Source organism: Aquarana catesbeiana, linkage group LG01 (genome assembly GCF_042186555.1).
Source record: "Aquarana catesbeiana isolate 2022-GZ linkage group LG01, ASM4218655v1, whole genome shotgun sequence".
NCBI lineage: Eukaryota > Metazoa > Chordata > Amphibia > Anura > Ranidae > Aquarana > Aquarana catesbeiana.
Genome location: NC_133324.1, coordinates 432,230,956 through 432,258,661, shown reverse-complemented (window position 1 = coordinate 432,258,661; position 27,706 = coordinate 432,230,956). Strand labels below are relative to the sequence as shown.

The 27,706-nt window shown below is 43.0% G+C and overlaps 1 protein-coding gene across 1 annotated transcript in view; it reads left to right on the top strand.

The window, feature by feature from the left end:
- IFT74 (intraflagellar transport 74) overlaps positions 1-27,706 on the top strand; it is a 188,517-nt gene that overhangs the window by 151,677 nt on the left and 9,134 nt on the right. The window contains exons 15-18 of the mRNA XM_073635941.1: positions 3,359-3,456; positions 3,639-3,765; positions 18,108-18,271; positions 23,330-23,455. Coding sequence (XP_073492042.1) covers positions 3,359-3,456; positions 3,639-3,765; positions 18,108-18,271; positions 23,330-23,455 — 515 coding nt within the window. The remainder of the gene's footprint in view (positions 1-3,358; positions 3,457-3,638; positions 3,766-18,107; positions 18,272-23,329; positions 23,456-27,706) is intronic.

Genomic DNA, 27,706 nt, shown 5'->3' with positions numbered 1-27,706 from the left:
AAAAGATATTTAAAAATATATATATCCATATGATGTGCAAATGAAGTGAAAAAAACAGTACTTAGTAAAAGGTTCACTAAAATAGTAATTCCTAAAATAAATCCTAAAAGAATGGGTAAATCCTAAAAATGCACATACAAATATTTCCATATAGATAAATGGCACAAATGTTCTTATAGGTGGATCAAAAAGGATGAATAGTGTCCATATAAAGTGCAAAAATGAGTACTGTGACTGTATATTAGCAGTGTCCACAAGAAATGACAAAATGTTGGTGGCAATTCTCTAACGGAAAGTGCTGGTAATGGGTGACTTCCTGGCTCCTGTGCAACGTAATGTATAGATGTATCCTTACCTTACCGCTGTAAGGTAATAGCATGTGGGTATATCTCAATATGTATCCTGGCAACCTCCCAGTCTGGCGTATCCGGCTCCGCTGGTGTGTGTCTCTAGTCTGAAATCAGAGTCCCCTTTTTGTCCCTGGTGTGTCTGCATAAGCCTCACAGTGGGACATGGGGGGATGGAAAAAGGGATGCACGATAGTGTAGTATTTTCAAATGTTTATTGGCAAACAATAGAAGTAAAAGCAAGGTACTCACAATAAGAAGTATCAAACAGGCATATAAGAAACGAGCTGCAAGCTCCCCCACGTCACTTCCGGTGCCTCATGTTCCCACAAGGCTCCATTCAATGCAGGTTCAATGCAAATTTCCAAATACTAACAACATAGAAAGCCATTCACAAATCTGCCCCAAGCTACATCACCAATTTTGTCTCAAAATATCAACCAAACCATCCTCTCCGCTTCTCCCAAGACCTCCTACTCTCTAACTCTCTGTTCTCCTCCTCCCTTGTTCATCTGCAGGACTTCTCCAGAGCTTCTCCCATCCTCTGGAACTCTCTAATGCAATCTGGTCTGCTATCTCCTACTCTGTCCACCTTTAGGCGATCCCTAAAAAAATCATTGCATCATGGAAGCCTATCCTGCTTCCACCTAAAACTGAAGTTTTAATTCTTCCATTAGCTCATTTCTCACAGTTTTTACTTTTTGTATCACTTGCACCACCCTATTATATTGTAAGAACTTATGCGCCCGGCCCTCTTAACCTTCTTGTATTGTAACTGTACTGTACTCCATTTATATTATAAAGCACTACGCAATCTGTTGATGATATATAAATCCTGTATAATAATAATGTGATGCTGGACAGGTTTGTATCCAGGACCAAGGATCCCTAAGTGTTCACAGTAGATGCCTTGGTGACACCATAGTACCATTTCTCCCTAATGTATGCCCTTCTGCCGTTACAGCTTCTACCTTGTCTGCATCACAGGATTTGGGTGGAAGGCAATCTGGTAATCCTGATCACCCCAGCTTGGGCCAAGAGAACTTAGTACTCTGAGATTGTAAACCTGTCAGTGAGTGAACCTTGGACCCTGCCGGATCAACCCAACCTCCTGTGTTTCAGTGTCTGACCTTCCTTCTTTACAGTCCCTGGGTTTAATGGCATAGCTGTTGAAGCTAGGATCTTGAGAGACAGGGGGTATCTGATTTGGTTATTCCTTCCTTTCTGAATGCTAGGAAGGTGACTTCACTGAAGATTTAGCATTGGGCTTGGAAGTCTTATTTTGATTAGTGTGACCCTTGGGGGCTTTATTCATTTATGCATTCTGGCATTTCTCCTTTCTGGAATTGACCAGGGCCGGGCGTTAAGTACCATCAAGATTTAGATTTCGGCCTTTGTGGTCCTTTTTCAGAGACCTACTGGTTTGGGTTCCTTGGTGCATGCCTTTGTACAAGATGTCACACGTATTGTTTCACCAGTCAGGACTCTGTTGACCCCATGGGATCCTAACTTGGAACTTTTTGTTTTACAGAAATCTCGGTTTTAACCCATGCAGGATATTCCCTTATGCTTCATTTACACTGTCAATTTCCTGCTGCAGCTCGCAGTGGCTAGGTGTGGCCGCTTCTCCAGTTTGAATGTAGCCTTAATCCACCTGACATGGAAAGTTATTTTTATGGTTACCATTACTTCAGCTTGCAGAGTTCCTGAAGTGGCTGCTTTTGCATGTAAGGAACTATTCCTGGTGATCAATCGTGATAAGGTGGTTTTGCGCCCTCTGGTATCCTTTCTACTTAGTGTGTTTTCCTTATTGCATCTTAACCAGGGTATTGTGTTGCCTTCTTTCTACCCTAAGCCTCAGATGCCAGGGAACACAAGGCTCTTCATGCATTGGATGTGATTTCTGTAGTCAAGGTTTACCTGAAGGCAACTGCTGTAATTCATCAGTCGGATTCCCTCTTTGTACATTCTAAAGGGGCACAGAAGGGTCATACAGCTTTGAAATCTACCATTTCTCGTTGGATTCATCAGCTTATTTCTCAAGCTTATGGTCTAAAAGGCAAAGTGACGCTGTTCTCGATGACAGCTCATGCTACCAGGAAGGTTGGTGCATTCTGGGCTGCACAGCATCAAGCTTTGGTAGGTCGGGTTTGCAAGGCTGCTACCTGCCGTTCAGTCATACTTTCACAAAGTTTCACCTGGTGGACATCCAGCCTCTGGGGATGCAACCTTTGGTTGTGTGATATTGCAGGCTGCTACATGAAATTCTTACCTGTTCTTGTTTGGTTGTTTGGGGTCTGTTGGCTTTTTGCCGTGTTGCCCTCGCCTCACGTTCTGTGCTTTGGGACAGCTCTATTGTAATGGATATGAAGATACCTTGTGTCCTTGCATGTACGATAAAGAAAATTTGATTTTTGGTTTACCTGTAAAATCCTTTTCTTGGTGTACATCACAGGACACAGGGAACCCACCCCTCATCCTTAACTGTTTCATGGCTTACTACAAAACTGAAGCTATGCCTAGCTGGAAGGGGTTGTGCCTAGGCAGAGATGTCCTGTCTTTTTTTTGCCAGTGTCCAGTCACCTGAAGGTGGCAGCTGAATTCTATAGTAATTAATTTGAAAATACCCTGTGCCCTGTGATGTACCACAGGAAAATGAGTTTAAAGGTGAACTACAAACTCAATAATTATTTTTTTTTTAAATCTGTATTTTTTTACAGAAACCCACAGATGTGGATCAGTGGGAGTCTTTATTCTGCTTGTAAAAACTGCAACAGAATGCAGTGTAACAATATTATTCATTGTATTTATTATGAATGAAGTGCATTACAACTGTTTACACTGTTCACCCACACAGGAGCCGCTCTTAGCACTCCTGCTACACAGGCTGGGATGGAAAGCTGAGTCCTGCACTGGTACTAATAATAAAGCTATATATAGGGTAATATTTAAAGCGGCTCAACTTGCTTTGTTTTTTAGCATTCCTCACAGGTCTATAATTTTTATTTCAGACTTTTTTGCCACTTTTGAAGAAAATAAGAATCAGGAGATGGAACGGAAATCAGAGATAGAAGCAACCATTGTCACGCTGCTGGAACACTCAAGCAGGGTGAGGTCGTTTTCAGAAGCAATTATATCCTTTGTTATAGGGCACTAAGAATGTAGTGTACTAAGGCACTTACTTTGAATAGTGTGTATGTTTGGGTTTGTCTTAGTTCTTAGTTTTTGCCATGATACTTTTGTTTCCAGTTGATGCTTTATTAATGTTGGCATTACTTTACTTTCACACAGAATATAAATAGGATGAAACAAATTTCTTCTGTCACTGCTCAAGAACTTAAAATTATGCAAGAAGATCTTAGTTTTAAGGAAACTGAAATGCACAAATCACAGAGCACATCAAAGAATTTGACAACTGGTAAGAATAATCCATTTGAACATTACAATAATGCGTTGCTTGTTTTTACTGTGCAGTTTGAGACTAAAACGTTATTGCTAAAAATGAAAAAAAAAAAGGGAAATAGACTGGATACTTTTTTTTTTTTTTTTTTTTTTTTTTTTGCGTGGGGCAGATGTTATGATCTGCAATCCCCTGCTTTTTGCAAGGCACCCCAGCAGTTTGAGGTTTGAACTGCTCCCTCTCCTAATGTAAACACCTTAACACCTTGATTATCAGACATTACTGGTAATACATTAGTGATTACTGCATCTTAGAGCTACTTATAGCTGTAGAAGATAAAGATATAACAGATGTATAATTATTCCTATTTACATGATTACATGAATGTTATACTACCGTGGTAGAAAAGGTTGTGTTTCCAAATAGCAAATGCTAGCCATATAAAAAAAATCCATATATAATATTAACCACACAACAGAACATGAACAGCAACTCTGATGGTAAGGGACTGTTGGTGGCTGAACAATCCTAAAAAGATGTAGCATTTTACGAAGGACTATTTTTTTGTAATTCGGGCTTATCAAAGTAACCATTATAAAAACAAAATATACACTATATGATAATGGCAATTAAAGTGTATATAGACCCCTTAACAAAAATATAATATATTGAAGCTTACCAGTCCTTACATTTAGTGACTGCATTAGTTTTGCTTTATTTTCACCTGTTATCTTGCAAATAACAAACTTTGTTTCTTTGTGAATACACTCATTTATTTGTATCTGTGGAAGGAGCTATGTGTGTCACACAGACTGGACAAACATGTCTGCCTTTGTTCATCTTGGTTACACGATGAACTGATGGGGCTAGCAGTTGACACAAAAAAGATTTGGTTATTTGTGCTTTTTTTCAAAGTGGATCTTCTACTGGCTACTTGCACATTTGAGCGTTTAGACCATGTGTATCCAGTTCTGTCAATTTTGGTGCAGCGTCAACCCCCACTGCCTGCAGCCTGTCAAAGTCTATGGCAGGCTGAAATATGCTGCGGGTTGACAGCACTAAACGCTGTACCAAGCCGTACTCATGTTTAAGTCCCTATGTGTTCAGGGACAAATGCCCGGAATGTGAGTACCATGTCACGCAGCCTGTTATAGACAGGTTGTAAGCACCAGGGCTAAATGCTGCACCTGTACCTCCCAGGAACACTGAAATGCCGGGATTGGACACAAAGTGTCTAGACGCCCTGTGTGCAAGTTTCCATAAAAGAGCTTTTTCACTCCTGTTTTTTACCCGGCCCGTCTTACACAATAGTAGAACATATTTCAGCATTTTTTGGAAACCTTTATTCCTTTTTTTGTGCTGCAGTCCAACACCTCCTGCTTCCTTGCCTAGACGAGAATGGCATAGGGGTTTCCACTGCCTTCTAGGATATCCATGTCACACATCCTAGGAGGCAGTGTTTTACTGAGGAGCACATCCTAAATACCTGACAAAGACCTGTAGCACATCTGCGCATGCCAGGAATATTTCAAAATGGTGGCCCAACAAAAAAGGCATCAGGAGGAGAATTTTAACAGGGCAAAGTTCCTCTTTAAGGTTACAGGAAATGACAAGGACACTACATTTCTGGCAATATTAACAGGTATTTTCTGTAATGTTAAAGGAAAATTATCCTATTCCGAAAAAAATTATAACTAATGTAGCCACATCTAAGGGCTGGCAAGCCCTTAATTTTCTGTTTTTAAGTTTAGATCTATTTTAACTTAATGGTTGTAGAGCATAGATTTTCCTGCTGAATTTGTTCATTTATTGGGCAGACATACTGTATGTTAGAATCTTTTTACTCTTCCTGTAATTGTAAAGATGTTGTAATTATACATTACCCATATATACAAAGATTATAGATACTAAACTTACTATTGTATTGGCTATATAGTCTTAATTTTACTGGCCAGCATAAATTATGAAATTGAGTCAAGGCTTATTTTTAATAGCTTGAGATGCCTAAGAAAAAAACCATCAGCATTGCTGCTGGAGAAAGAGGAAACTACCCAGCGTAAACAATTTCACTAATGCTATTGTTTCTCAGATATTTGTTCAAGGGTCAAGAAGTTTGGTCTCAGGCTGAATTGCTTTGTACACACCTTCTGCCACTTGAGTGCATATCTAAAGGAACCGGCCTGTATCCTCTTCCTGACTACAGCTCTTATTTATTTTTTTTCCTTTTGCAGCAGTTTCTCTACTCACACTGTTAGAAGAAGATAAATTATAGAGCTGTCCTGTCCAATTTCTCCATCTAGTCAGAGGAGAAGCATGCAGTGAATGTTTATAATAATCAAAGAAAATGGCTATAAAAATTGCACTGGCTAAGAGTGTCAACAATTCACAATTGAGGAAGCCATTTTTGGGCTGAACCAGTACTTACAATTGTGCATTGTATATTTTGCCTAGGAAGCAGTGACAGCACTGCAGCAAAGTGCTTTTTTTGCAGTCAAAAAATGTTTGGTAGTGTGAAACAACAGATAGACTTGAAAAGACTTACAGGATTTATTTAACAAAAGGTTTATTGGCTTTAAGCATATTGTACAGACCTGAATAGCCAACAGACACCACATAAGATGGAGAAACTAAAATGTATAAAGCGGCTACGAAAAACAACAGGGATACAGCCAAAAAGATGCAGTTGAAAATATATAAAAAAGAATTCGGAAAAAAAACAGCAGAAGGCAGCCTCGTGTAAACCAGTGCAAGAAACACACAGGGTCAAGCAGAACACTGGCATGCAAATATCAATGAAGCCTTTCCCAAAAGGAAAAGGGGAAGTCAGATTGATTAGGGGCTGCCCACACCAGTAGATGCCTTACAAGCAAATCAAAATAGGAAACTGTTTTTATGTTTTTCACACTTTAGGCTTAATCCATAACTATTGTTAATTGCCATATTGACAGGTATGTTCAGCAATGATGGCCACTGGAAGTTAAAAATAATGGTCATATGGCTAAAATAGGGATCCTTTAGGCAAAAAACACCAACATTGCAGTCTAGAGAATTTAGCCTATTACTTTAATGTAGACCTAAACCCATAAGTTAAGTTTTGCGTTAATGGGAATGTCTAGCAGTATTGTGTTTTAAACTGTTCCACCCAAAAAGGATCTTTTCTCTTGAATTCCTTCTGAAAAATAGCAGAACACTTTCTGGTGTGTGAATGTACACTTCTGTGCCTGAAGCCTCATACAGTAGCTGTAACTGCGATGTGAGATCTAACACATTGATGCCTTTGACTGCTATTTTTAGTGGATTTGGAGTGAGATTTGGTAAATGCACCACTGTGCTGCTAATTATTCTCCTTTCTGAAACCTCTGACATAGAGACGCAAAGCCCTGCCTTTACCAAGATCAGCGTCTCTATGCTGAAACACAGTACAGAACAAGGCATTATAAATCCATAATGGAGAAAAATCATCTGCGTGGGGATCATGGGCAATACTGGTGACTAATCATTTTGCCCTCTGCCTGAATTCCTTTAGATATTCCCAGCTCTTACCATGTTGTAGCTAAAGGCGGCCATATAACAATCATACCGTTGGAAAAAAAAAACACAAACTATATATTCAGTATGTGTGTTTTTTTTTTTTTAAAGAAAAAGCACTGCTATGTAAATCCAGTGAAATAGATAAATCATAGGGCCGTTGATAGCCCTTTTCCACCTGGCAGAGCATTCCTTCTCCATCAGCAGCATGTTGCTCCCTCACCTGTGTAGAGACAGAGCAGAGGCAGACCAGAAATGCAGGAGAGGACATTCAATGGCTGCAGTGCAGCCTGGACTAAGCCCATTCCTGGCAACAGGACAGGGACGGATTCCCATTGACCACCGCCATGACCCTGTTACAGTTACACCCACGGGAGTTGCTGAGCTGCAGGTAGTGGAGCTGGGACCTGCTTGCTAAGCAGAGGGACACGTGCGTCCAGGAGCCCAGAAAACAAGGGCTAAGGCTACTGCTGAGAAACTGTAGGAGAAGCAGGGCAGCAGAGAGACATTGCTGCATTTTGCTATCAAGGACTTTGATGATACTAGGTTTCCTTTGCTGGGAAGAGGGAGTGAAGGCCTCCACAGAGGAAGCTGAAGCCGTGCAAGCTGTGGCTGGTCTGTGTGCTAGTGAGCCCAGAGCCATGTGCTGTGCTGAGAGAGTGGTTGGAACATGAGGCTTTTGCTGTATGTGAGCCATGTACTGCTGTTTCATATCTGCCGTCATTCTAGGTACCAAGTCCTCTCCCTGGATTCATTTCCAGGGAGAGGACATGGGACTTTTCTGCTGTGTTCTGCACTACCTTTCTAGTGTTGAGACCAAGAGGCATAGGCTGGAGGGGTAGGCCCCAGCATGGCCAGCTACCTTTGGCCTGATCCTAGTCAGGATCTGTGGCTTAGTTTTGATTTACCTCCATCCTGAGTGTGATAGCGATCATCACAAGAAAAGACTGCATTTAAGACCTCTTCACCAAAGTGCCATAGCGGTAGCCTATTGAACATCCAGTGTTAATATTGCTAAGGTTTACAAATGGTTGAGAGAAAGTGCTCCATCAAACATTAAGGGCTCCAACATCAATAGGACTGATTAATAAATATTCTCCTCTAGCCATGGACTTCTCAGAGATTGGGATTCATAGATAGGTTGATCAATTTCTTTTGTCATTGTGCTACTGTCTGATATTTCTTTGTGCCAGTAGTTCAGGCACAGTTAAGCTTGTCTGTGTGGAACCAGCCAGTCATGTTACCAAGATGGGCTCAGTCACCTTTGCCAGGTTGTGAGAGGTAAAGAAACTGTCTGTGGTAGTTAAGCCAATAAGTGCAACTGTCATCTATTCTGAAATGGCCATGGCACAACTTGAAGAGATTTCACAAGCTTCCCCCTTTAAGAATTTACCAGGTGTAGTGGTGTGTTACAATTGTTGGTGTATGCAATTTAAAGTGAGTTTGCCCAAGTTTGTCATAGAAGATGGAAAACTTGCAGAAGTAACAGAGGAAATTTAGAGGACCCAGGTTAAGAGACGCTCAGATATCAGACCACCTTAGCTATCTCCCATGTAATATGTGAAGCAAGAGAAGAAGGGGAAAGCCTAAGCATTTAAAGTGATTGTAAACGATGACCCTGTGAAACAACTCATTCAGTTTAAAATAGAAATGAAAGGCAAAACACTTATGTATAGATATAAAAAAGCATTATAAATACCTTTTTTCTTTTTTTTTTCCCTTTTTCATAAGTGATCACATTCCCCCTGTTCTCAGCTGTATAAGAACTGGGGGGAGGAGAGGCAGCAGCACACTCAGTTCCCATAGCTAGAGAACTGACAACAAGGTGCTCTCCTGTTTAGTGTGGTCAGTTTTTAATAGGAAAGCAGAAAGACTGGCAGGAACACCGGGGATTTCACATGAAGGAAGCAATATAAGGAGAACAAGATACTTTCTCATACAAGTACATGGTACAACAGGCACATATCAGGAATATGAAGTGTTGGGGTAACAAACGCTTTAAATAGATCTTCTCCCTACACTTCAAAGAGACAGTTGAAGATGCATTGTATTGAATTATGCTGTTTAAAAGAGAGTTGCCTGCTGACCTTCAAAACATTGTTGGAAGCATAGTTTTAAAAGCCTTAGAAGAAAGGTCCAGTTATCTAGGCCTACTACTTCAAATACTTCTACCAACGTCCCTGTCAAGCTGATAGGCCCTTCACCTGTGGTGCCTTTACAACCAGAGCTCTACTTTATTCAAGTGCCCAAGTGACTTTGCTGATTCAAGACTTCTACAACAAGCACCTGAAGTATATGGTTCTGCAAAAGTTGGAGAATCACTGCAGTTGGGTAGAAGGACCCAAACAATCTAGTTGCTCCTCCTGGGGTAGTACCACAATAGCAATGCTAGTCTAAGAAAACATTTAAAGCAAAAATGTTTCTTGCTACTTAGATATTAGTGCTGGTAGATCTTGACACCTATGGTCATGGTTCCCAATAGGTGTTTAGTTTTAGGACTTAATTTAGTGTTAAAGGCTAGTTTAGCATTAAAGTCAAGAGACAGGCCTAACTGTAAGGGGTTACCAGATTAGGTAAAAATAGTAATACAGTACTTAAAATTTAGGATTCAGTGTTAAGTTTAATTTGAGGATTATGTTAAAGCAAACTTTCCAAAACGAAAACCTTCCTCTATTCTGTGCTGTGCACAACCCAGTGCCTGAATCATCCTGCAGCATCTCTTTTGTTTTGATGTCCACCATCACCTGAAATGTTTCTGGCAATCAATGATAACTACTCATAATATTTGATGATATTTGCACACACCTTAGCACACTTTTTGTCAACATGTGACAGTACATGTGGCAATTGTCTGTTCAGTCCCCAAAAGCTGCATTTTTGGCAGAATGTAGACATGTCATGCTCCCCCATAACGTACCACAATTTTTATTGGAGATTAGAACTGCAGGGGGTCTGCAATAGGGGAATTTTTGCATGAAGTAAGTGGGTTCACGTTTTATTTTTCTGACACGTTTGCTTAAAGATTTACAGTGGGGACGGAAAGTATTCAGACCCCCTTAAATTTTTTACTTTGTTATATTGCAGCCATTTGCTAAAATCATTTGAGTTCATTTGTTTCTCATTAATGTACACACAGCACCCCATATTGACAGAAAAACACAGAATTGTTGACATTTTTGCAGATTTATTAAAAAAGAAAAACTGAAATATCACATGGTCCTAAGTATTCAGACCCTTTGCTGTGACACTCATATATTTAACTCAGGTGCTGTCCATTTCTTCTGATCATCCTTGAGATGGTTCTACACCTTCATTTGAGTCCAGCTGGGTTTGATTATACTGATTGGACTTGATTAGGAAAGCCACACACCTGTCTATATAGGACCTTACAGCTCAAAGTGCATGTCAGAGCAAATGAGAATCATGAGGTCAAAGGAACTGCCTGAAGAGCTCAGAGACAGAATTGTGGCAAGGCACAGATCTGGCCAAGGTTACAAAAAAATTTCTGCTGCACTTAATGTTCCTAAGAGCACAGTGGCCTCCATAATCCTTGAATGGAAGATGTTTGGGACGACCAGAATCCTTCCTAGAGCTGGCCATCTGGCCAAACTGAGCTATCGGGGGAGAATAGCCTTGGTGAGAGAGGTAAAGAAGAACCCAAAGATCACTGTGGCTGAGCTCCAGAGATGCAGTCAGGAGATGGGAGAAAGTTGTAGAAAGTCAACCATCACTGCAGCCCTCCACCAGTTGGGGCTTTATGGCAGAGTGGCCCGACGGAAGCCTCTTCTCAGTACAAGACACATGAAAGCCCGCATGGAGTTTGCTAAAAAAACACCTGAAGGACTCCAAGATGGTGAGAAATAAGATTCTCTGGTCTGATGAGACCAAGATAGACCTTTTTGGCCTTAATTCTAAGCAGTATGTGTGGAGAAAACCAGGCACTGCTCATCACCTGTCCAATACAGTCTCAACAGTGAAGCATGGTGGTGGCAGCATCATGCTGTGTGGGGGTGTTTTTCAGCTGCAGGGACAGGACGACTGGTTGCAATTGAGGGAAAGATGAATGCGGCCAAGTACAGGGATATCCTGGACGAAAACCTTCTCCAGAGTGCTCAGGACCTCAGACTGGGCTTAAACCCAATTGAGCATCTCTGGAGAGACCTAAAAATGGCTGCCTACCAACGTTTACCATCCAACCTGACAGAACTGGAGAGGATCTGCAAGGAGGAATGGCAGAGGATCCCCAAATCCAGGTGTGAAAAACTTGTTGCATCTTTCCCAAAAAGAATCATGGCTGTATTAGATCAAAAGGGTGCTTCTGCTAAATACTGAGCAAAGGGTCTGAATACTTAGGACCATGTGATATTTCAGTTTTTTCTTTTTTAATAAATCTGCAAAAATGTCAACAGTTCTGTGTTTTTCTGTCAATATGGGGTGCTTTGTGTACATTCATGAGGAAAAAAATGAACTTAAATGATTTTAGCAAATGGCTGCAATATAACAAAGAGTGAAAAATTTAAGGGGGTCTGAATACTTTCCGTCCCCATTGTAGGTTATGCATCAGTGCAAACCTGTCAACTATTTTTTTAAGGGTTTAAGGTCCAAATCCCATACTAAAAGCAACTTGCGGGGGGCGTGGCCAAGATGGCGGACTGAGCGGACGTGTGCTCTGAGCTCTCCAGGAGTGTGATCCTAAAAAACTATCCGTACTGTCCCGCTGCACCGCTTAAAGGTACTCTGAGCCTGTTGGATGTCTTCCAGAACCCCCAGCTACAGGAAGAGGGGCAAGAAGTTAAAGTTTCCTCCTAACATCCCAGAAGAGGACGGATCAACCCCCTGCTCTACGAGATCTCCTGCGCGCCATAGCAATATGGCGTCACAGACGGACCACGAAGAGGATCCTATTCTGACCCCTCCGGGACTGACGGAGCTTATGGCGGCTATTACCTCCTGCCAGTCTGCTGTAACTTCGTGTCAAACGACCTTGGCCTCAAAAATAGAAGAGGTCCAGCTAAATGTGGGAATAGTTCGGCAGGACTTGGACAAAATCCGGTCCAGGGTCTCGGAGGCTGAACGGAGAATAGGAGAGGCGGAGGACAACATCGCGGACCATGATACCTCCATCCGCGCCCTTCAAACGAAGGTACGGGCACTGGAATACCGTGCGGAAGACGCCGAGAACCGGAGCAGGAGGAACAACCTCCGGATCGTGGGTCTTCCGGAGGGGGTTGAAGGCCGAGCCCCAGCCCAGTTTGCAGAGGAGTTGCTGCGCTCCATGCTCCCAGCGGCTCAGCTTTCCCCTTATTTTGTGGTGGAGAGGGCCCACCGAGTACCGCCCCGGCCGGGGCCTGAGGGATCCCCCCCTCGCACTTTTATCCTCCGTTTATTAAACTTTCGTGACAGGGATGAATTGCTTAGAGCCTCACGAGTTGCAGGGGAATTGCCTTACAGAAATGTTAAACTCCTGCTATTCCCGGATTACACCATGGAAACACAGCGCCAACGCCGCTCCTTCGATTCGGTTAAAGCTGCCCTGCGGAGAAGAGGCCTGAAATATAGCATCTTGTTTCCTGCAAAAATGCGAGTGGTGGACGGTGAAACGGTTAGATTTTTTACTAACCCCAAGGATGCGTCTGCCTGGCTGGAGACTCTCCCCCCGTAAGTCTAACAATCTTGTTGCATATTGAGGGCATGTTGTGCAGAATCATCTGCTATATTTATCTAGGAACAGATAAACATACAAGTCTCCTAATGTATACTGTGGCTGCATCTCAGCCCCCTTTGTCACATCTCTTCCTTTATGGATTAAGCCATGCTTAGGAACTGTTCCTAGAGGTCTGTTGCCAGAGGAAAGGATTGCTTACCCCTGCAGAGCAGGCCCTAACTGGTGCTAAAAGACACATGCCCCTTCTATATATGCTCCTCTTGGAGGTTCCTGGAGGACAGTTTTACTCTGGAAGTTTATTTTCTTTATTTTTTCAATTTTTTTTTTTTTTTGCAACGAACAAGAAGAAGGTGCCCCTGCTTAGTCAGGTGATGGACAGAACATTTTATTCTCTCCTACTATCACTCCACCAGCTCTGGGATACGTACTGTTACACATACATCTAGTTCCCATACTTAATGATGGTATGATGAGGACCCGTTCCGGTTACACGACCTCAACTTAAGTTACCAGTTCTAAAGGGAAATTTTTGGGACTTATGTGCTCCTCAATGTTTTGGGGGGTGCGGGGTGGGGGGCGGGGGATGGGACTGTTCAGGGATGGTTGTGGTTGGTTGTTTATGCTAACCCTTTTTTATTTTCAGGTTCAAGTTGGTCTACCAGGTCATATATTTGTCCTCATTTTTAGGTATAAGGTATGCAGTAAGCTTTTGCAGTGTGTGGTGATGCGTGTTCCCGATGTGGCCGGATGTGGGAAAATTTTTTCCCCCCCGAGCGACTGGAGGTGGGCATCCTCATCAGAACAGGGCCCTTTTGATATTGTAGAGTTGCTGCCATGGCTGGGTGCTTAGTGGTATCATGGAATGTGCGAGGCTTAAACTCTGCTGTGAAGCGATCCTTGGTGCTCAATTACTTACGCAAACTCCGCCCACAGGTGTGTATCCTTCAGGAGACGCATCTGATGGGCTCCCGCATCCTTAGTTTAAAGCGGGCATGGATTGGCACACATTACCACGCGACATATTCCAACTATGCCAGGGGGGTCAGTGTGCTAGTCCATAAGTCCCTGCATTTTCAACTATTGGATATTCGTCTAGACCCAGGAGGCAGGTATATTTTACTACACTCCCTGATCGAAGAGATCCCTGTCGTTATTGTGGGGATATACCTGCCTCCTCCGGCGGACGTAGGGTTACTTCATGACCTGATGCAACAGGCCACATTGTACAATGTAGACAATGTCCTGTTTCTAGGTGACTTTAATCTGACTCCAAACAGGGAGCTGGACAGGATGCAGGCGGTGGGCCCTCAGCAGCAGGACCTTTCCCGCTGGGCATCTGCCTTTCATATGACAGATGCATGGCGCCATTTCCATCCCACTGATAGAGAGTTCACTTGCCTCTCCACTACACACCGGACCATGTCTCGAATTGATTTAGCATATGCCTCCCCTAGTCTTCTGAGGAGGTTGATCTCAGTGGAGATTCTTTCCCGTGGAATCTCGGACCATGCTCCGGTGTCTGTAAACATCAAGCTCTCTATGGAGGTGGGTGTGAGGATGTGGAGGTTGTCCAAGTACTGGATTATGGAGCCGGAGATCCAAGAGGAGATACCGGAGGCACTGTGCGGTTTTTGGATTAACAACGCGGGTTCTACTGGACCCTTGGTACAGTGGGATGCGTTTAAGGCCTGGCTTAGGGGAGAATATATGACCCGTATATCTGTGAAAAAGAGGGCATCTGTGCAGTCTCTGAGGGTACTGGAGGAGCAGGCTAGGCTGAAGGAGGCGGAGTATGTCCGAACTCCTGACCAAGCACATTATGTGCATTGGCAAGATGTCCTCAGAGAGTTGTCTCTTTGCAGGGTTGAACTCACTAAGAAGTCAATGCTGGATAGTGCCCAGAGGGTATTTGAGTTTGGGGACAAAAACGGTAGGTTGTTGGCCTGGCTCGCAAGGGGGCAGCATACTGCTACTCATATTGGCAGATTAAAAGATCTAGATGGCTGCCTATTGACGGCGCCGGCGGATATTAGTGCAAGATTCCTAGGCTTCTATAAAACCCTTTACTCTTCTAGAACTGATTACGACCATTCTCAGCTGCTTGCATATCTCGACCGAGTCTCCCTCCCTTCTCTAGAGTCAGGAAAGCGGGAAGAAATGGAGAAGGATATTTCCCTGGAGGAGGTTCAGGAGGCCCTGGGATCCATGCAGCAGGGGAAGGCCCCGGGACCAGATGGGATACCCATTGAACTTTATGCTGTATATCAGGAGCTCCTTGCGCCTAGATTTACCTCATTGATGCAGCAATCCTCTACTCTGAACGCCCTGCCTGAATCTTTTTCGGAAGCGGTGGTGGTGTTGGTGCCCAAACCCGGTAAGGACCCTGAAGAATGTGCCTCCTATCGACCTATCTCCCTTATTAACGCAAACGCCAAATTACTGGCAAAAATTTTGTCTAGGAGACTTGGAAAGGTGATAGAGGACCTTGTTCATGTGGACCAAACCGGGTTCATGCCGGGGAAGGGCACCGATATCAATATACGTCGCTTGTTCCTGAACTTGGCTGCCACCCATGATAACGGAGGAACACGGGTCATAGCCTCTCTGGACGCGGAGAAGGCTTTTGACTCTGTGGAATGGGAATATTTATGGGAAGTGCTGAGGAGATTTGGGGTAGGTCCCAAGTTTCTCCACTGGTTGGGCCTGCTGTATAGGGCCCCCAGTGCAAGGATTAGGGTAAACGACTCCCTCTCTGATAGTTTTCTCCTCCGGAGGGGGACCAGACAGGGATGTCCTTTGTCCCCCACTTTGTTTGCCTTGGCCTTAGAGCCTCTGGCGACTCTGGTGCGTGAATCTAGCCGCATTGTGGGACTGCGGGTTGGCCCTCTTGAGGAGAAGATATCCCTATATGCCGACGATGCACTACTCTACTTACAGGATGCAGATACTTCATTACAAGCGGCGTTAGAAATATTTGACGAATTCGGACGGTTTTCGGGAGTTCGCATTAATTGGTCGAAATCAATACTTTTCCCTTTAGATGATAAGGCTAAAGATCTAGTGAATCAACCTGCACTGAGGTGGGTGGAGGTATTTACATACCTGGGGATAAAGATATCGCGAGATTTTAGGGCATTTCAACGTCTCAATCTGCGGCCTATCGTTACATGTCTCAAGGATCACTGCTCTAGATGGACTAATCTTCCCCTTAATCTGCTAGGGCGTATAAATATATTGAAAATGATTTATCTCCCTAAACTAAATTATATCTTTCGTAATTGCCCCACATGGATACCCCAGAAGTTTTTCAAAGAGATAGATGTCTGCATTGGAGCCTTCCTATGGCGGGGATCCTCCCCTCGTATAGCCAGGTCAACTCTCCAGCTTCCCGTCAGATGTGGGGGTTTGGCCTTACCTAACCTACTAGTGTACTACTGGGCAGCTGTGCTGGTCACGGTTAGATGGTGGTTTGAACAGTCTAGGGCCAACGCGGCGGTTTGTTTGGAAGCGGCTATGGTGGGCTCCCTTAAAGAACTCGCGAACTTGGTGTATCGTGGGGCCTCCTCCGGTCTTGCCCTCGCCGATCCCACTCGAACCACTCTGCGTGTATGGGGGGTGGCTAGGAAGCGGTTTTTAGTTCCAAATAGATGGTCTCCTTATTGCCCACTATGGGGAAACCCTAATCTCCCGCATTTTAAGACTGTTCCTGATCCTCAAGTGTGGGCCCGGTATGGAATCAAGGTTCTGGGGGATATTATCTCACCTGGGATCCTGGTTTCCTTTCAGGATCTGGTGGTGGGATGTGGTCTTCCAGAGGGGATGCTGTTCCGCTACTATCAGCTGCGTCATGCTTTCCGGGCGCAGTTCCCGACACCACCCGACCTGCTGACGGATGGGGTTGAGGAACTATTGGCGCAGGAGTCCCTGGTTAAGCCCCTATCGACGCTATACTTGACATTACTCAGCACAGATTCTAAAAAAATGGATGTATTGTGGGACAAATGGAAGGCAGATATCCCATCCTTGGATAGAGAGACTTGGGAAGAATGCTTTGAAAATTCCTCGCAGCTAGTGATATCCTCTAGGGACAAACTAATACAAATGAAATTCCTGCATAGGATCTACTTTACGCCTCAGAGGCTGCACAGAATCTACCCGCTGAAACTCCCGAACTGCCCAAGATGTCAGTCTTTGGAAAGTGATTATATGCACATGTTCTGGATATGCCCGAAGCTCAACCGTTACTGGGCTGATATCTTCGAGTTTATTAATGTACGTCTCCAGCTGGAGATCCCCCCTATCGGCTGAACTGGCCCTACTGGGCATACAGGACGATGACCAAAGGCCTCGATATACTAAACTGTTACTTTCATTGCTACTTTTTTATGCCAAAAAAGAGATCCTCCTTAGATGGACGTCTCCTTCACCACCTACTATAAGGTCATGGGAAAACTCAATCAATGCTATCCTCCCAATGTATAAACTTACATACATAAGTAGAGGTTGTCCTCGTAAATTTGAGAGGGTCTGGCAGCCATGGACCGACCCCTGTGATGCTGCTATATACTATCCTCTTCTGCAGTCCCCACCCTATAGGTTTATGCTGCACTATATTAGATTGAGCTGTATTTATTGATGCTCCCCTCCTTCTGCCCCCCCCCCTTCCCCCCCCCCCCCCCCCCCCCCATTGCATACTGCATATGTACTGCTCTTGTTCCATGGATGTGTACACTGCAATGCTCGAGTGACTTATAATGTACTGCAACTTGATTTTTTCTAATAAAGACCAACCTTGTTGTTAAAAAAAAAAAAAAAAAGCAACTTGCACTAAAAAAGCAATGTGTCCCACTTAAAGTGCCTTTTTTCAAATGTTTACAGAATACAGTTTAATTATTGTAGGCTAAAGCTGGCTCAGCAGGGATTGTCTGCATGCATGATCGATCCGTGCATGGGTAGGCTGAATGTACCCAAGTTGATCGATTGATTAACTTATGATTATTGCCAGCAGCTATAATCTGGCATATAAAATAGCACTGAAGAAAATTGCTCCATCTATGGTCAGCTTTAGTTTTCATCATACCTTTCCAGAAAGAGGTACTGGAACAGTTTACACTAATGGTTAGATTTTATATTAAATTTTATGCATTATGTATGTGTGTGTTCTCAGAGAGCCAGCGTTTACAACAGGACCTTCAAAAAGTAGAGCAGCTGGAAACCAAGATAAACAGTGAGCTGACATCTCTTAAGGACAAAATCCAGCAAATGTCTGAAGGATTAAAGACGTACAGTAATTTGGATGCCCTTAGAGCATCTGCAGAAGAAAAGAAAAAGGTAAATTATAATTTTGTTGTGGTCTGGCCACTTTAATGGAAATTGGTGATGTATATCTGTATGATCATAGTTGTATTAAATAAAAAAAATAAAAAATATATATATATACAGTATCTCACAAAAGTACACCCCTCACATTTTTGTAAATATTTTATTATATCTTTTCATGTGACAACATTGAAGAAAGGACACTTTGCTACAATGTAAAGTAGTGAGTGTACATCTGGTATAACAGTGTAAACTTGCTGCCCCCTCAAAATAACCCAACACACAGCTATTAATGTCTAAACCTCTGGCAACAAAAGTGAGTACACCCCTAAGTGAAAATTTCCAAATTGGGCCCAAAGTTTCAATATTTTGTGTGGCCGCCATTATTTTCCAGCACTGCCCTAACCCTCTTGGGCATAGAGTTTACCAGAGCTTCACAGGTTGCAACTGGAGTCCTCTTCCACTCCTCCATGATGACATCACGTGGCTGGTGGATGTTGGCGATCTTGCGCTCCTCCACCTTCCGTTTGAGGATGCCCCACAAATGCTCAATAGGGTTTAGGTCTGGAGACATGCTTGGCCAGTCCATCACCTTTACCCTCAGCTTCTTTAGCAAGGCAGTGGTCATCTTGGAGGCGTGCTTGGGGGCGTTATCATGTTGGAATACTGCCCTGCGGCCCAGTCTCCGAAGAGAGGGGATCATGCTCTGCTTCAGTATGTCACAGTACATGTTGGGCTTCATGATTCCCTCAATGAACTGTAGTTCCCCAGTGCCGGCAGCATTCATGCAGCCCCAGACCATCACACTCCCACCACCATGCTTGACTGTAGGCAAGACTCACTTGTCTTTGTACTCCTTACCTGGTTGCCCCCACGCACGCTTTACACCATCTGAACCAAATAAGTTTATCTTGGTCTCATCAGACCACAGGACATGGTTCCAGTAATCCATGCCCTTAGTTTGCTTGCCTACAGCAAACTGTTTACGGGCTTTTTTGTGCATCATCTTTAAAAGGGTCTTCCTTCTAGGACGACGGCCATGCAGACCAATTTGATGCAGTGTGCGCTGTATAGTCTGAGCACTGACAGGCTGACCCCCCAACCCTTCAACCTCTGCAGTAATGCTGGCAGCACTCATACGTTTATTCCCAAAGACAACCTCTGGATATAACGCCACCGTGCTGCAGCTCAGTTTCAGGGTCTTTGCAATCTTCTTATAGCCTAGGCCATCTTTATGTAGACCAACAATTCTTTTATTCAGATCCTCAGAGAGTTATTTGCCATCAGGTGCCATGTTGAACTTCTAGTGACCAGTATGAGAGAGTAGAGTGATAACACCAAATTTAACACACCTGCTCCCCATTCATACCTGGACTTTATAACACGAACGAGTCACATGACACCGAGGAGGGAAAATGGCTAATTGGGCCCAATTTGGACATTTTCACTTAGTGGTGTACTCACTTTTGTTGCCAGCGGTTTAAACATTAATGGCTGTGTATTGAGTTATTTTGAGGGGACAGCAAATTTACACTGTTATACAAGCTGTACACTCACTACTTTACATTGTAGCAAAATGTAATTTCTTCAGTGTTGTCACATGAAAAGATATAATAAGATATTTACAAAAATGTGAGAGGTGTACTCACTTTTGTGAGATACCGTGTATGTATATTTTATATATATATATATATATATATATATATATATATATATATATATATATATATATATATATATATATATATATATATATATATATAAAAGTATAACTGTGGCAAACATGTGATCTTTAGCAAAAGAGAACAGTGAGGCAAGTAGGGAAATAGATCTAAAAACAATTGTAATCAAATTATTTATGTGTGGATTCATATAGATCAAATACAATATATTTTCCAAATAGCTGTCATCTACGGTGCATTATAGTGAAAGTCAGGTATGGGAGCCTGACACATTTGTTTGTTTCTTTCAAAGGCTTTTTGGTGCTGAACACAAATGTGATAAAAAAAAAAAATGCATACACACAGACTTTTTTAACCTGTCACTAACACTTAACCCTGACTATTAACCTAGCCATTTAATAAACACCAATATTAAACCCATTACATATGGAAGAGGGCTTTGGTGATTCACTGTGTCAGCCCTGCATTCTGTCACTACAGTGGAAATTTTGTGAACCGTGTTTTGCACTGTAAGGACTGGTCATCACGCAGCTGCTAGCTTTCCACAACATAGCTGGTTCTCTGCTTGTGCCGTTTGTGACCTTAAAGCGTCTATCGACTTTTGTCATTTTTAAGAAAACCTCACACAAAAAACGTATCTTCAAATAACCCAAACTACTGCGCCAATAGGGAATTCATTTATCCAAAATATTCCCGGCGTACTTAAAAATTAAATAAATGAATAATAATAAACCAAAAATTCTCTGCTGCTACCTTAATTCAAATCTAAATATATTAAATCCCATCTGCATCAGATAACATGAAACAGATATGAGGCAACGATGTGAATTCAACTTATACAAAAATATATATATAAAATATGAAGATCATTAAACTGCAATAAATAAAGTGTCCATATGAATTAAAATGTCCAAAGGCACCAGTGAAAAGTACAAAGTGCTTCACACCAATATTGCATCAAATTGCATATATGACAATTCTGTAAAAAGCTCCTCCAATCCACCACGTGACAGGTGCTCAGCCTCTCCCCAGCGTTCAGTCTCACTCACCAACTCATATTGCCTCGGCAAACACAGCTTTCAAGATGTCACTTCCAATCTTTGTCTGAAGTAAAACCCCCAGCCTCCGTTCCCCTTTAGAAGGTCCACCAAGCAGCCCAAATCAAAAACAAAGAATACTCCGATAGTGTAATGCCATCACGAAAAAAAATTATTTTTAGCCCAGTTAAAATCTTCTCACAAACATAAAAAAAATCGTGCAAAGGGGCCCACACACACCAAGCACTTGAGGACACAGTGAAATAGATAAAATTATAATCGGGTCAATAATAAAATCAACAAAAATCTAGTCTATAGGCAGCTGGTAAAAAATCTTCAAGATAGGATCCAAACAAACATAAATGTAACAAACATATTGCCCATCAAACACTATAAAACATATCGCCAGACTCCTCACCCCCCGCCAGTGTGCCAAACACTCAGTGACTCACTCGGTCCCCGTCTCCATGAGTTCCAGTACATTACTTCTGGGTTAGGGTCTGACATAACTTCTGGTTGCCGTGCAGTCTGACCCTAACGTGTTTCATCCTTGCGATTTTCTCAAAGGGCTTGTGAGCTCTCGCGAGGATGAGATGCGTTAGCATTGGAACGCACGGCAACCAAAAGTTATGTCAGACCGGAACTCACAGAGACAGGGACCAGGTGAGGCTTATCGAACAAGCATTATTGAGAACCAACATCCAATCAGTGCTTGCAGGCAATGACCTCAACAGCAGGAGAGGCTGGACCCTTGTCAGAACACAAAAGTACAGCTTACAGTACACTTAACATGTGAAACAGTGGCGTAACTAGAACCTTCAGGGCCACATGAAGGGACCCCCGGACAAGGCCCTTTCCTCCAAGCCCAGTGGCGGAACAACAGGGCCCGGTCATAAGTGGGTGGCTGCATATAAAGGAACCGATTTCTCCATTTCTCCCCTCCTCTCCCTCCCGCAGACATTCAGCAGCTGCAGGAGGAAAATGGAGAGATCGGTTCCTCTATGCCAGTGTTTCTCAATCTTTTTGTAGTCAGGGCACCCTTGAAGTATACCCCTAAGTGAATGGGGCTGCACTGCAACCACCCCGCAACTGTGTGCATTGCATGCACTTGCAGCATTGTGATGATGCATTTAAGGGGTTTAAACGGGCGGTCAGGAGGCAACATATTGCCTCTTTACCGGCTGTCAAATGCCTCTGAAAAGCGATCTGAGCATGGATCACTTTTCAGAGGAACAGCATTTTTTTGCTGGTACTACGAACAAGTAAGGGGATATTTATTATAGCAAAAAGTAAAAAAAATAATGCGTTTTTTTTCAAAATTGTCGTTTTTTTTTTTTTTTATAGCGCAAAAAATAAAAACCGGAGAGGCAATCAAATACCACCAAAAGAAAGCTCTATTTGTGGGGAAAAAAGGATGTCAATTTTGTTTGGGAGCACGACCGCGCAATTGTCAGTTAAAGCGACGCAGTGCTCTGGTCAGGAAGGGGGTAAATTCTTCCGGGGCTGAAGTGGTTAAAAATCGTCAGTGCTTTACCTTACCTCTTTCTGCTGGGTACTTCACTGTAGGGGGAGACAAAGAGCACAGCACACTCTATGCTTTCACTTTAGTTGTAATAAATGTGACGAGCTCCCTGCACAGTGCCGATTACAGTTCGGCTGAGGATCAGGGAGCTCGGTCTCAGTCGCCCTTGCCGCTCCTCCTATTGAGGTATACAGGGGCCCCCAGCATGGGACCCGGTCGCCATGGCGACCTCAGGGACCCCTATATTTCCGCCACTGGTGTGAAACAGGCTTTAGATTTCTAAGGTCTTAGACCAGTCTGGTCTTGGGAATCCCACCCATGTGCTGTTTCTGCCGCTACATAGGATTCTGCGGCCAATTTCTCTCATTCCTTTAACAAGGGGAAAATGTCAGATGCATTCTTCACGTGTCAGAAGAAGGTCATGGTGAGCCTAGTTTAAGTGGTTACCAAGACACTTCAATTACACAGTCTATCTGTCCCTTCCTGAAGGAAAGTGGTACCCTTGGAATTCTGCAGATCCAAGGTCTTTTCCAAGGTCATCTCAGTTCATCCTATTCTCACACGAGTCGTGCTTTTCTATTTAAGTGGAGGAAAGCATGAAAAAATCTTCCAGATCGACATTCATAAAGTGATCTGTAACGTTCCTGGAAATAAAATTGTTGTGGTTAGCTAAGTAAAGTCTCCTATCAGGTAATAGCAGTGCTTTTAAAGAACCTATAGAAATCTTGTTATTCTACATTTATCCTGCCGTATTTTTATTTTAAGAATAAAGTTTGAATATTAAAAACAAGCCAGTGGATGTTGGATGTGTATTTTTTTTTGTACTCAGAAACTTCAAGAGGATAAGATCATTTTAACCAAACGCAGGGATAACTTTAAGAAGATCAACATACAGCTAAATTCTGAAAATGAAAAATTGAAATCACAGCTACAGGACAATGAAACTCACTCTCAGGTAACCTTAATGCATATGATGCATATGAACACAAATGTAGCAAACTGATTGTTAGTTTAGCAGTTGCTTGGTGTTACATTATACTGTGCATTTCAATACATGAAAGTCCTAAAAGCACGAAATACAATTTACTATATATAAAATAGCTAAAAATGTGGTAAACTAATCTATAGCCCATTTACTCCCTCTAATTTGTGTTAACCTATTTGATAGATTATGTTAAAACCAAAGAACTGACTAGAAAGATATTGCAGCAGCCCAAAAATAGGGGGCCTATCGCCCTGGCAAAGTGACTTGCAGCCATTGATGTCTCCCTCTTACAGTGGATTCATAGAGCCTTCTAATTGAAGTAGTTTAACGTGTACCTTAAAACAAAAATATACTAAACGGACACTAGTACCACATAGCAAGGACCCCTAAGCCCCTGTATTTCCTCTTGTTTTCAATGAGTCTGTCAACTCATGCGAAGGAGAAGGAACAGTAACGTACAACCAATGTGTAGCACTACTAAGCAGGAAGCAGAGCAGAGTGTGAAATGGGCAAATGTAGCTGCCCCGGTGTATTTGCTATTACAACATTACCTAGAAAAAGGTTTTGAAACATCAACAAAGATTAATAAGATTATCTACATCAAGCTGATCTCTTTTACACATTGATTTAAAATAAAGAAAAGACGATTCAGTCCCTGTCAATACGTATATTTGCTAATCAGCAGCAAATCAAATTGCACTTTCAAATGTATTTTTAACCCACTAGGTACACGTATAGTGAAATAATATATGAAGACCTTTCCCTTCTGATGTTTTAGTGAATGTATATTTTGAAACTCCCTGCTGGTATGTTACTGTATCTTTTCTCCTTTGAATTGGCACCTGAATTGTCTGGTTCTACTATCTGACTACAGGAGGTTCAGGACATTGGCAAACAAAACACAAGCCTAAAAAAGCCAGTCTGTGTATAACCCATCCTCTACCTAGCATGGCTCAGTTTTTTGCTAATGTCCTCGGAAGTTGGATGCTTTTTCCTCAGTTCCACTGAGAAGTGTAACTTTTTTTTGCTAGTGCTCCCTAATTTGCAGACATTTTTTCTCAGGTGACTTCAATCGGGATTCTTTGCTGACACCGCTGCTTGAGCTCATCTTTATATAGCAAACCTTGCATAGTGGTGTTTCCCCAGCCTAGCTTTAGACATTGTACCTGGACCCCACTGGACTTGATGTGCAAAAGTAGCATGGGATATGACCTTTGGGTCATGGGCATTGCATTGTGAAATTTTCCAGACCAGAGTGCATTATTGTGTTGGTTAGCTGTAAAACGCTTTCCAGGTCTAGAGTCATGGCACAGCCCTGATGTGACCCTGTTTCTGAAGACTTACTTTGTGAGTAAGGTTATTTGTGATGAAAGCCCTGGGAACTACCACTCTGTTTGCACTGTAGAGCATCCTTTCAAATGTCTTGCTTTTGCTGGCTTTACTAGCAATAGCAAGTGACTGAGTGCTGATGTCATCTATTGGGTGAAACAATGCATGAACATTCCATGCTCTCCTTCCTGCCATTTAGTCTTAAGGAACTACCAAATTGCTGCTGCCCCTGAAGCACCCACATGCATCTCTGGACTATTTAGACTGCTCACTCACAGTGACCTGGGCACAAACCCTCATTGCCACCAACTGCCTGGGATTGTAAGTACCTGAGATCTTGCCTTATTTTGGCCTAGTTCAAGATCTCTCTGCAGAAGAACCATGTCTTTGTAAGACACAGAGGACAGTGCTGCTGCTACTTTTGACTTTAGGCCATACTTTACTTCCCTAGAGGTTTCGGGGGCGTTTACTTGGTTTCCACAGAAGGGCCTGATGTGTCTCATCTAAAATCTCGGTCCCATATTGTTGTAGGGTAGTATCTGAGTCTCTGTTGCGCCATCACATAAGGCTGAGGCTTCCCCTATGTCAACAGGGAACTCCATGTCCACTGTGGACCTGACTGTGCTCAGTTACTGGGGCATTACAGTGACATCCCCTGCAGAGTGTGTCTCTGAACCTCCTGAGCCCTTCCTTCAAACCACGCCTGAAGCCCCTGTCATCATCTCAGACTCAGATTCAGATTCCCAACAATCTGTAAAGGGACTTTTTTGAGGTGCTGTATTTCATCATTGACTCAGATTTAGAGCAATGCTTCAAACCTATTACACTGCTTCCAGAGGATCAGCCTGCTATTTCAGGACATGCGTCTTGGTAATTTATAAACTTGGTTCTTTTCCAATCGTTAATACACCAGTGACCCACCTTAACAGGAAGACCACTAGGCTTGCTGAGTGGGTGCAAAGCTCTATGCAGCTAGATTCCCTCTATAAATCCCAGGGTGAATTAATTGTTGTGGCTCTCCGTCACATGCTGATAGTAACTCTAATCTGTCAAACCATGCATAAGGTGTAGATTCTCTCTTCTCGTTTGCTGGGGTAGGCCCCAGATTACAGAGCGGCTGGAGCAAATGTAAATTTATTTTTCACTTGGGATGTGAAGTACATACAATTGCAGAGGGCACTCTGGCTACTAGCTTGGAACACTGATGATACAAGGAGTATCTGACTTGATAAACCTTCAAGAGATATCTTCCCTTTGGATGTGATCTTTGTAGTTGCCAACTACTGACAGTAGTTGCAACATTTTAACACTCTTGACACCATCATTTGAAATGCTACAGGTGGCCAGGGTATGCTCCCGTCTTGACTCTGGAGGTCTGTAGAAAGGTAGTAGGAATTGCACCATTTGCCTTTAACTACTTCTGCAGCAGGTACTCGTAGAACTTCAAAGCCCAAATCCCACTCAGCCCATAGGGCTGGAAACCAGAGGTCAGCTACAACCTCTTATAAGCCTTCTACATGACTCTGCCCACACTTCTGCAATTGGGAGCTGTTTGTACATCCAAGGGGATCATCTGGTAGTTTTCTTTGCCAGCATTTGGTATCCGAGGTCACTATCAAACCAACAGGCTGAGTATTTCTTTCAGCTGCTTGTCATCTTTTTTGTTGTGCTACTGCACACGGCAGTGCATCTTCCCAGGTCTTTCTGAGTTTCCTGCACTCTTGGACCATTTGTTCCTCTTCAAGTAGGAAGACTTGAAAAGGCACAAATGAACTTACATTTCCTTTCCTGGGAGAATTCTATATCCTAGGATACTCATGGCACTTGGTACTCCTCCGCATTCGTCCTGTCCAGAGGGACCTCTGACCTACAAGGACTGATGGGTTCAGTTCCTACAGCTCCCTTTCCTAACAAAGACCTGACCCTTCAATGTCCTTCAGAGGCACCTGCTATTTCTTGAAAAGTCTGGACCTTATGTCCACCTTAGTGCTTTTTTCCTGGCATCCCCATTATAGAGCACTCAGATGAACACCCAGGTGGTTCTCACTTTGGCAGGGGAATTCGCTGTAAGTCCGCTTTCAAACCTAGACTCTGGTGGACATCATTTAGGTGTTGTAGAACCTTTACCTCCAGAAAGATTTTGGAGTTCTCCTTGAGACAGGAAAAGTGGTCATTTTCTTATGCTGCATTGACTCTCCCCAACTGGTAGTATCCACTACGGAGGGAGATGTTTGTGCACCTTTAAGCTTCTCATGTCCTATGGGCAGGAAGAAACCATTGCTGGCTGGTCCTGTCCTCTCCTGGGTTGTCAGCAGACAGAACACCCTGGGATCCTGCCGCAGATGCTCCTTTTGGGGATAGGGTACATCAAGAAGCTTTCATGGGATCTGATCACCTAGAGAGAGGTCCTCCTTCCATGGCTTATCCGAAGTCTCTTGAAGAAAATTCCTTCAGATCCCTTTCTTGGCTCTGTCCCTAATCGAATCAATGTTCTTAGCTGCGGATACTTTGCTTGACTGGGACAGGTCAGATGGTTCTTAGAACAATGTTCTGCATCAAAGTTAGGCAGGTCCTGTTGGCTTCCTCTGCCAGGACCCAGAGATGCCTCTAAGTGTTGAAAGGGGATGGATTTTGCTTATCCTCTTGCTAATTAGTTCACATGCACAAGTCTGGGGTTGTGGTTTACCTTCATTTACCATTTTTTTTTTACCTTTATTTATATTTATTGTGGTATACCTTCATTTGTGGGTTACCTCTTGCGCACCCTATTCCCTTTCATATTCAGGTTGACATTTATGTTGGTTCCCCTTGAATTCTCTGTCCGACTCAGGGGCTACTTTGGCTATCCTTATGGGATATCATGCTGTGATGATTTTCTCTGTATCCTGGCCA